This window comes from Carlito syrichta, unplaced genomic scaffold (genome assembly GCF_000164805.1).
Source record: "Carlito syrichta isolate Samal-C Ts95f unplaced genomic scaffold, Tarsius_syrichta-2.0.1 Scaffold309724, whole genome shotgun sequence".
Classification (NCBI taxonomy): Eukaryota; Metazoa; Chordata; class Mammalia; order Primates; family Tarsiidae; genus Carlito; species Carlito syrichta.
Window position 1 is genome coordinate 215,215 of NW_007253820.1, and position 11,003 is coordinate 226,217.

The 11,003-nt window shown below is 42.9% G+C and overlaps 1 protein-coding gene across 3 annotated transcripts in view; it reads right to left on the bottom strand.

Annotated features, from left to right (window-relative positions):
* Window positions 1-10,590, bottom strand: part of EIF2S2 (eukaryotic translation initiation factor 2 subunit beta) — a 28,055-nt gene extending 17,465 nt beyond the window's left edge. For all 3 annotated transcript variants that reach the window (XM_021717387.1, XM_021717388.1, XM_008067621.2), the window contains exons 1-3: window positions 10,334-10,590; window positions 4,439-4,616; window positions 2,515-2,618 (exon numbers count right to left, since the gene is read on the bottom strand). In XM_021717387.1, the coding sequence (XP_021573062.1) occupies window positions 2,515-2,618; window positions 4,439-4,616; window positions 10,334-10,348 (297 nt within the window). In that variant the 5' untranslated portion in view covers window positions 10,349-10,590. The remainder of the gene's footprint in view (window positions 1-2,514; window positions 2,619-4,438; window positions 4,617-10,333) is intronic.
* Window positions 10,591-11,003: the final 413 nt, after the last annotated feature.

The window sequence follows — 11,003 nt, forward strand, 5'->3', positions numbered from 1 at the left end:
TCACATTACAGTCACAACTAGAGACTGCATGATAGCTCCACACCTGCCTTCCTCACCACTCCCTCAACTCTTACCCCCATACTTTGTTCTGTAATGTGGTACCACATTTGGCCATCAAAGACCAAACAGTCCATGTGTGTAAGATACATGCCATACAAGCAGGAAACCAACATTAGATACTGACCAAGTCAATAAATGAGAACTTAGGAATGCTAAATATAAATTAGTACATACAGCCAACTTCTAGTCCTGTACTATTATTTATTTTATCCCAGTAAGACTACTTCTAAACAGACTAAAGACACAGCAAACGGCAAAGAATAGCAAAAGTGTTTTTCAAGGCTTTTCAAAAGCCCTGTAATGGTCTGAAAATTCAGGGGGAGACCTCAAAAACAAGTCATCTTCAAGTTAACATCCATACATTTCCTAATAGCCAGGATAGTTATAACATCCTCTTATTATTTCAAAAGCAGAGAAAAAAGAATCCAAGCACTTAAAATCTTAAGAGTATACCTTATCAGTCTGGCGCGGTGGCTCATGCCTGTAATCCTGGCACTTTGGGAGGTGGAGGAGAGAGGACTGCCTAAGTCCAGGGTTTCGAGACTAGCCTGGGCAACATGGCAAGACCTCATCTCTACAATAAATCAGAAAATAAGCTGGGTGTGGTGGTGCTCACCTGTAGTTCCAACTACTTGGAAGACTGAGGTGAAAGGATTGCCTGAGCCCAGCAGGTCGAGGCTGTGGTGGGCATGAGCGTGCCACTGCACTCTAGCCTGGGCAAGAGTAAGACTCTGACTCAAAAAAAAAAGAGTATAGCTTATCAGCGACTCTTCAAGACAAAAGCTACCAAGAGATCAACTAACAATGCTTTGCTAACCAAGACTTTCTATGGCATATCACTGTGTGTCTCCTTGTTACCCAGGATATTTAAATCCCATTTGTTCAGTATAATAATCTGAGCATTTTCTTTCTCAATTTCCCTATACTAGCAGGAAAAGAGGAGAAAAAGCAGGGAGAAAACAAGATGAATCCAGATAAAATCAGCTCATTCTAAGGGATTCTAAATTATCTCTGAACTAAAATATCTCTGAAAACAGGAAAAATGTCTTATTCATTTTAGTACTAGCAATTAGTACACAATGGTTGACTTACTATAATCACCAATGCATATTTACTGAATTAACCAAGTCATCAAAATTATGACGTTGGTTCCAAAACTCAGTGAATTGGCTGGGCACAGTGGCTCAAGCCTGTAATCCCAGCAATTCAGAAAGCTGAGGTGAGGGGACTGTCTGAACCCACAGGTTCGAGAACAACCTGGACAACTTGGTGAGACCTCATCTCTACAATAAAATAAAAAAATTTAGCCAGGCGTGGTAGTGCATGCCTTTAGTTCCAGCTACTTAGAAGGCTGAGGCAGAAGGATCACCTGAGCCCAGCAGGTCAATGCTGGGGTGACCATGAGGGTGCCACTGTACTCTAGCCTGGGCGACAGAGTGAGATTCCAACTCAAAAAAACCAAAACAAAACAAAGAATCCATAAAAATAATAAAAACTCAATGAATTACTGTATACATTTCCTGCTACATGTGGTATATACCATATTTACTTGAGTTTGTGCAAATAAACTACTTACCAAAGAGAAATTTCAGAAGGCACAAAATGAAACATGTAGTCAGTCTCCTTGTTGGCATGCTGTCTCCCTCTCATTCTGTGTTGTGTGTGTAATTGCTCTTATCTAGAGGGTTTTTTTTTTCTTTGTTTTTAATTATCCCAGGACTTCTAAATGTCCTGGGTTTTAAAAACAGACATGTGGGCTTTGCAAAAAGTAATTCCTGGGCAGGGGCTTTAAAATGGTAGCCACAAGCAAGGAAAGAACAGATTTTGAGCTCCTTCTCTTAAAACCCACTCACCCTCCTATTCACCTCCCTGCACATCTATCTTCTCCCTGTTCAAAAGAATTTTAAGATATTTGAAATCAATTCAGTAATAAGACTATCACAGGATCCCATGTCCCTACAAGATCAGAGAACTTCATAAAACTAGCCTGAGTGCTCTGGTTTGCCTATGGGTCACACTGTCATCAGCTATCAACTACCACAGGCTGGAGATCACTCTTTGCTACTCAGACGTACACACATAAATTTGTTCATATTCAACAAGCTACCAAAGGTTTAACAGAAGAAACTACAGGAATATTTGTTCCACAGGATTTCTCACAGAAAATTTCTCCTAAGTCAAAATTCTCAGTACAGTTAAGAATAAGGGGTATTTTGTGATCATCTTAATGGTACATAATATAATATGTAAGATCAAAATTTACATTCTTTGAATGTAAATTTACATCATCTCTTTAAGATACCAAGTCAGATACACTCCCAAGAAAATGGCCTTAACAGTGGCAAATAAGTGCTAATAACAAAAGCAAGCTAGTTTGAGATGAAACAAAGGGGGATCAGCCATTATGATCTTTCAGGGGGTCAAATTTTACCTTCAACAAGAAAGCAATACTACCTTTACACCTTCTTCGGCTTCATCAATATCAAATATCTTTTTTGTTTTTTTCTTCTTTTTCTTTTGATTAAAGAAGTTCAAGTCATCTAAATCATCAGAAGCATCTAAAAAGATTAAAGTACAATTATTAATAACTAACAGCCAGGCACAGTAGCTCACGCCTATAAATCCCAGCACTTTGGGAGGTGGAGGTGAGAGGATTGCCTGAGCCCAGGGATTCAAGATCGGCCTGGGCAGCTTGGCAGCACCTCACCTCTACAATCAATCAATAATATTAGGTGAGTACAGTGGCTTGGGCAACTTGGCAAGACCTCATCTCTACAATAAACAAATAAATAAATAAATTAGGTGCAATGGTTCACGCCTGTGGTTCCAGCTACTTGGAAGGATTGCCTGATCCCAGCAGGTTGAGGCTGCGGTAGCCATGATGAGTATGACACTTCACTCTGGCCTGGGCAACAAAGTGAGACTCTGACTAAAAAAAACCCCAAAAAACAAAAACAAAAACAACGACAAAACAACAACTCAAAGGCAAGACATCACATTACAAGTTACATCAACACATTTCAGTTATTATTTCATCAAATCACCAGAAAAGACAGATTAGGTGTTAATTAAATTAGTCCATTAGTCACTCCACCACCGCAAAAGTTATGGTTATGAAAACAAAATGGCAGCCCAACTCAAAGCTTTGTAGAAAATATCTAGTTTGGAGACAATGTTGAAAATAATTATTTAGTAATCTGATCATATTATCGTTCATTGTTCCCAAGACCAAAACATAGGTCTAACACAATATCCAAGACACTCCTCACTTCCCATACCTCAATCCTTGGCTACAGCTCTAAATATCCAAGACACTCCTCACTTCCCATACATCAATCCTTGGCAAAAGTCCTACTGAACCACTTTCAGTTTCTAGTGTAGTGTGTGTGTTGACCCACTGTTGACCCACTACTGGGCCTTGGGTCTCTTATCTCTAAGCCTTCCAAGGGCTCTTCCACACAGCTCTTACCTTTACCTCATAGGATCTTGGTTAGAAGTTACTTCCAACCAAGAAGCCTTCTCTAAGCCTGTCTTTCTTTCACCTCAACTGGGTTAGGTGTGTCCAGAGTTCTTGAATAATATATTCTGCTCAACATTTTACAGAACCCATCAATCATTAAAAGGTCTTATAAACTATTTTACATTCATTAAAATAAGGCTATACAGTAAATATGAATATCAACAGAATTTTATCTAGCACTCAGGAGTAATAATGTATTCTAAGTTTTCCATCTGATCTGCTGTGTGCTACAAACTAGGAAAGCTTTAGGATCCCTCTGCTACAACGTTTCCCAAGAAGCAATTTATAAATTCATTTTGTCTTATTACAACAGGAATGATTCACCTTCCAGGTTCATTTTAAACATGTACAAGACACTCAGCACAGGGTGATGGTCGATGAATGTCAATTCTATCTCAGCAGTTTTACATTCAACAGATACAAATAATATTTACCAAATCATTTGTTTCTAATAGTCAAATTATGTCTATGTTATGGCACAGGAGTGAATAACTAAAGCCAGTGTCTAACCCCAAACATTTCAGGCTAAAATTTTAATCTCTCTTAGACATTTTCAGACTTGCTAAGACATAAAACTGCTTATTTCTTTCTGCTTACACTCAACCACCATTAAAATAGAAGAGACCTGACAGGTTAGACAGGAAAACCACTAGAAAAGCAGCTCTGGAATGACAAGTTTTCAACATCTTCCAACCTATAAATTCAGTGGGAACTTCCCTGCAAAAAGCCTATCAAGAATCTGAAAAGGCCCACACATGCAGACTATTGGGCTGAGAGATCACTAGATACATAAAATCCAAATCACTGATGAAAGTAGGGCTCCAGGACAACAGGGACTCTTTCATACCAACCACTCACCTTTTTTCCTACTGTCTTCTTCATCAGCTTCCATATCTTTGTCCTCAGTTGGCTCTGGCTCTACTTCTTTTGTTTCTGAGGGCTGGGTTTCCTCTGTCTGGGCATCTCCTTCCTCATCTAACATAAAGGGCTTCTTCTTCTTCTTCTTCTTCTTGCTCATAGTAGGATCAAAAATCATCTGTTTAAAAGACAAGAAAAAACAAAAAAGGACCAAGTGAACATTTTTAATGATGCTCACATTCTAAATATGCTTTATCCTCAAAAGAATACTCTTAAAAGTAAAACAGCATGTGATGCATTAAACACCAAAAAATGATTTTACCAAAAAATAAAATAAATTGTCCATCCAACCTTTTTAATACTATTAAACATGGGGAGGGGAAAGAATCTGAAATATATACACATATTTTAATTTGTAAACTATCACAAGATACAGCAACTTCACTTTTAGTTTCACATGAGCACATGTGAACAGTTGAATGAATCATGAAATTTAGAGGAACAACATTAGCAACAACCTAGGCTATACCCTTCAAGTTACACATGAGAAAAACCAATTCCTAAGCAGGCTATAAATGTTTTATTCAAGTTTGGTAAGCTGAGATTGTTACACTAGACTTGAGAATTGACCTGATAAAAAATAACTGTTTAAATTTTATCCTGAAATTCAAACAAATCTTTAAGGAAGCTCATCCACAACCCTTCATAAAGCAAATCTCTGAGTAAGAGAAACGTCTATATAACCGTTAATTCTGCCATCTGCAAAATGTTAAAAGTTCTGTTAGGTTATTTTTATCTAAATGCCCATTAGAAAATAAGTTAAAAACTAATCTGTAACTTGCAGACTGTTTGCACTGATCACTTGAAAAATAGTTATTTTAGACATAATAGTTTAAATAACATACAGGGCAAGCACCTGGTAGAGAACAAAGAGGGTATCTGAAGTCAAGTAGAACTGGATTCAAATCCCAAGTATTTTTTTCCTGAGTCCCTTACCAATCTTTGTCCACATCTACCATTCTTACATTTAGCATTTTCCCCAATGATCTGCTATGGACAGTGTAGCGAAGTGTCTAAAAGCACAGGTCTGGAGCCCAACTGACTGGGTTCAAATCCTGACTGGTTCATACTTGTGTTAGTCCATGCCTCATCTTATAAGATGGCAGCAAACCTCACACTACTGGGGGGATTAAATGAGCAAATAATATAAAATATCTGGTACAGTGCCTGGCACAAAAGTATTAGCAATTATAATTTACATGTTTTACAGTTCACAGAGCATGTTATCTCTTGATTCCCATCACTGAAATTTCATCAACTCAACTGACCTAATTTTCCAGCCATATCATGAAACACTCAAAAAATTTCCAAAGTTGATTCTAATCAGCTTAAGTTTCTTATGTCCCAAGGTCATGAAGGAAACTAAGATAGACTGGAACCAAGCTTCAATTGTAATAAGGAAGGGTAGTTATGGTCCCTACCCAATAGAGAAGTATAGCCTCTGCAAAGCATTTTGGAAATTTTTATATAGCCTCATTTCAAAGCTATTCTCTTCTCCCTGTATAAATAACTAACTCTGAAATGCAGTCTGAAGAATATTGTCTAGCAAACTTAAAGGTGTCCTTTCTAAGACAGAAGAACAGAAAAGGTGTTTCCCACTGTTGACCCCCTAGTGGGCCTTGGGTCGCCCTACACAGCGTAGGGCAATCCATTACAAGGAGTTAGCTATGATTAATCCTCATTCTTGAAATAAGGAGATTTGGCAAAAGGACAGACAGTACTCCAGACTCTATAAATTTGGTGCTCAGAGGGCTTACAATCCATTTATTGCATTTTCTCTTTTGGGGGGGGGGGGCAGGGTCTCACTCTGTGGCCCAAGCTGGAATGCAGTGGCATCCTCACAGTTATTGCAGCCTTGACCTGCTGGGCTCAGGTGACCCTTCACCCACAGCCTTCCAAGTAGCTGGAACTATAGGTGGACGCCACCACACCTGGCTAATCTTTTGATTTATTGTAGAGATGAGGTCTCGCCAAGTTGCCCATCCCCTTGCCTCCGCCTCCCAAAGTGCTGGAATTACAGACTTGAGTCACTGAGTCTGGTCATTTATTACATTTTTCAAGAATCAAGTTCTCCAGAATATTAACTTTCTTTTAATTATAATTCAGCAAAACAGACCAAAGATGGGAGGAAACCTGAAATCATCATAGGCCAGCCTCACAACTTTCTCTTTATCCCCTGAAAAATATTATTTAGGTACTTACAGGTAAACAGTTTGGTTGTAGCCTTGTAAAGGGTAATAAACATACAGGAATCATATGCTGAAATAATTAATATATCTCTCAATTTCTGTCTCTGGAAGCCTAACCCTCTTATTTTATTCATATCAACTTGCAAAGTATAGTTTTCAAATAAAGAAAACCAGGGATCCCAAAACAGTACCAAAAGTAGACATCCCCAAAAAACAAAACCATGTCAATCTTGACTAAAATCACAGCTTTGGGCGGGCATGGTGGCTCACACTTATAATCCGAACACTGTGGGAGGCCAAGGCAGATCACCTGCAGCAAGCTATGATTGTGCCACTGCACTCCAGCCTGGGCAACAGAACAAGTTCCTGGCTCTCACCTCTAATCCCAGCACTTAGGGAGGATGAAGTGGGAGGATTGCTTGAGCCCAGGAGTTCAAGAGCAGCCTGGGCAACACAGGAAAACCTCATTTCTACAAAAAAAAGAAAAAATCAGCTGGATATGGTGGTATGCACCTGTGGTCCCAGCTACCTGGAAGGGTGATGCAGGAGGATGGCCTGAACTATCAAGGCTGCAAGGTCAAGTCCCCAGTACCTTCAAGACCACACTGTACTTCAGCTTGGATGACAGAGTGAGATCCCCACTCAAAAAAAACCATGATTTTTTTAATATGTTCACCCCAGACTTTCAAATGATCAGCTGACTACAATCTAACTTATAAGACTTGTTTGAGAAACAAATAGTTGCTGACAGAACACTTAGAGAAAACTACAGAATCACATGAGCTATTTTTTTTTTTTTTTTAAGTTTACAATAAAGCCTTCAGAAGCATGAAGTTTCTGTTTTCAACTTCTTATGTCGGGTTGGAGAAGCAAGGAAAACAGATATCAACTAAAATTACCCTGAAGTGCATCCATCCATCATACCTTCCATCCATCATACCTTACCCAAGAAATCAACTTTATGGTCACACTACACGCAGAAGAGTGGTGTGAATCACAAGAACCCACAGAGAAGCAAAGCACTCTTCTAAAATTTCTTTCAAGGGTGAACATAACAAATGCTAACAATGTTGTCATCCCTATATGATAAGATTGTGGGAAGTTTTACCATGTCGCCCAGGCTGGCTATGAACTCCTGAGCATCACAAGTAGCTGGGACTACAGGTACTTGCCACTGCATCAGGCTTGGATACTGGGAAACTATTTCTTTGTATTGTGTTTCATAAACTTCACACAGCAGACATACCATTTTTAATCCAAAAAAAAATTTTTTTTCAGTTTAAGGCTTGTTTTGCAAAAACACTTTACCATATTGTGAGAAAAACCAACGTTCTGACACCTTGTGAATGGGGCCTAGTAGTAAGCAACTCTTAAATATTGATAGTGCTTTCAAAAACTGTTCTGACAAATACTGTAAGCCTGCAGATTAGAGGATTCTCTCTCCCCCTTACTAAGTAGCACCCATAGTTCTAGGATACTACTTTTAAAGATCATGGTTACACTAGGTTAAAAAGTTTTATTTTGGTTAGTTTTTGGCTTAATTGCCAGGTTTAAAAAGAAATGTGTGCAGTTTATTTTATGTCAATTATATGTCAACAAGGTGTTTAAAGAAAAAAGAAATGTGAAGAATACAAAATTTTGTTTTAATTAAGAAAGTTTGGCTTATTAAAGGGAAGATACATAGTGACAGGCATAACAGGCAGGACAGCAGCAAGGATGTCTGCTGTCTGCCCAGAAACCACTTTTTAGTAGTAGCCTCTTTAATCCTCTATCCTGGTCACTAGTAGGACTATTTCCACTCTGGGAAGTCCCTGGCAATTTATAAGCCGTTTTCAAGTACAGATCTTCAATTGATCCTCACAATTCTGTAAAGTCAAGGTACTGACCTAAAAACATCTATCTAGTCAACAGCACTAGAGGAACCAGAACCTACACCATATTCTTCATACTTTCCTCTACCCCTAACTTCCACCCAAGAGCAGAAACCAAAGGTAGAATTCTAGTCCCACTAACTTGCTGTGTGGTCTTGGACAAGTTAACCTCCCTGGGCCCTAGTTTCATGTCTACAGAATGAAGTTGGACTGGTAGTCCTAAGTGCCAAGCTGTTTAATATTTTATTGGCTTCCAAAGTCCTATGATGGAATGCTGGCTTTTCCATATCTGTTTGACAAAACCCTGTTCATTCTCCGGTAATGTGTTCATGTTCCAGTTCTTTCAAAACCCGATCCCGTTGCTAAAATCGATCCTTCCAGCCCCCCAACTCATTATGTTGATGGTCCTCCATCTACCTCCTGTGGACACGTAGCTTTACCCTGCCTTACAGACAGTATCTCTTATCTCCCTTACTATATACTGTGGGCACTCCACCATAGAAAGTATACGCAGAATAAGACCAAGACCGCACGGTATCTTGCACTAGTAAGTAATGTATTTGCTAACGGTTACGAAAAATTTGGAAAATGAATTTTAAAAAACAAGTGTGAAACAGTACCACTCTCAAAAATTTTAATATACAGTAGCCAAGAGTAACGTCTACTTTGATCCCCAGGCAAGACCATCTACCTCCTTCGGACTCAGTTTCTCAAAGCTCTAGGGTGCCTCCCGTCAGCAGAGGGAGGCAAGACTGCACAGATCTGGAATTCTACTGGCTCAGCCGCTCAGAATCTGACCACGGCACGGCAAAACTCGGGAAGCCTCAATTTTCTGGCGTCTCAAGTGGGCGTAACAACAGAACTATTTTACAGGACCGCAGTGAGAATCAAAAGAGCTTGGAATTCCCTCCGGAACACACCCCAGATCTCTTCACAGCCCTCGTGAAGTCGCCATTACGACTTTGCAAGTCTTCCTCCCTCACACGTTCTGTGAGCGCTCGCTCGCCTTCTCGACCGCACCCGCGGCCTGGGGCCAAGCCTTCCCACTGCCTGAGGGGACTCTGAGCGCCGCTCAGGGACCCCCGCAACAGACAGCTCTCCGGAGAGCCTCGAGTCCTCCCTCTTACTCCTCAGGGCCTTGGGCCCAGCGAGCTACAGGTTCTTCCCACGCTGCTTCCCGGGGGCGGCAGCTCTCCCTGAGTTTCACCCCAACTCACTCCAAGTCGTTGGGTAAACCTGGGGGGAGAAAACTTGAGGAACCGCTGAGATCCAGGCACCGGGGACGAGAAAGGCCCTGCCGCGGTGCGGCCCGCACTTCCCACCGCTGCCCCGCGAGGCCCGTCACCGAAAGGGCTTGCCTCCGCTCCGACCCTCTCGCCTTTTAAACGACGCTCGAGAGGAAAGCAAGGGAGGGACACTGGCGCGGGCGAGCCGCCGGCCAAGTTCTGAACGCGGGGCTCTGCCGGGCGAGCAGTGAGCGAAGCGCGGGGACCGCCACCCAAGCCCGTTCGGGCAGTCACTGGGCACTCGAGCACTTCGGGGAGCGACCCGCCTCGTGCTCTCCGCTCCGGAAGCGCCAAGCCAGCAGATGGCCCGCCTCGGCGCCGCCGCCCGAGGAGCGCGCATGAGGCCAGGCCCGCGGCCCGGAGTCCTTGCAGCTCCGCCGCCCGAGCCGGGCGGCCACACATGGCGGCGGCCGGCTGTTAGGCCGCAGGCCGGGTCTCCTCAGCTTCCTGCCTCCGTCCTCAGCCCCGGCGCCGGGCTCAGACCCTCACCTCGTCCCCGGACATGGCTGCGGTTCGAGTGGGCCCAGCACGGACAGCAAGTCGGACAGCTCTGCCCCAGGCCCCAGAGGCACGCAGGTCCGGCCGACGCCTCTCCCGCAGCTGCACCAGGCTCTTGCATCAGCGAGGGAGCGACGCACCGCCCCTTCCCCTAGGCGTGGGACGCGCGCCTGCGCAGAGTCTGCCACGCCACAAGCGTGCGAAGGGCCAGCCCCGCGCGCTGCGTGTGGCGCGGGTTGCCAGGCGACGCCGGCACTGGGCATGCCGGGACCGGAAGTCCACGCAGGGAGGCGGATACGAGCGCCGCCGCGCTCCTGTTTCGAGCGGTCACAGGAAGATGCAATTGTTGAGGGTGGTCCTTCCTCCGTATGTGGGTGTTGTAAGTCACGCCTCGTATGGATCCGTTGGCGCGTTAGTTTCCTGCACACCCTGGGGTGTTTCAGTGCCTGAGAAATGCTAAATTAGAGCTAGAGGCCCACACCTTCCTATGGGATTTTACTTGGTGAGAAACTTAACGCGCCGGCCTTCTGCTCTGGAGACCGCAAACCAAAAGTGTTCTCCCTGTCTCCCCCTAGAGGTAGACTGAGGAAGAAAGAAAGCGGCATCCTGTCGGGAAGCCTCCAAACACTTGTTTGGGAAGTCTGAACGCTCCCGTGCATTT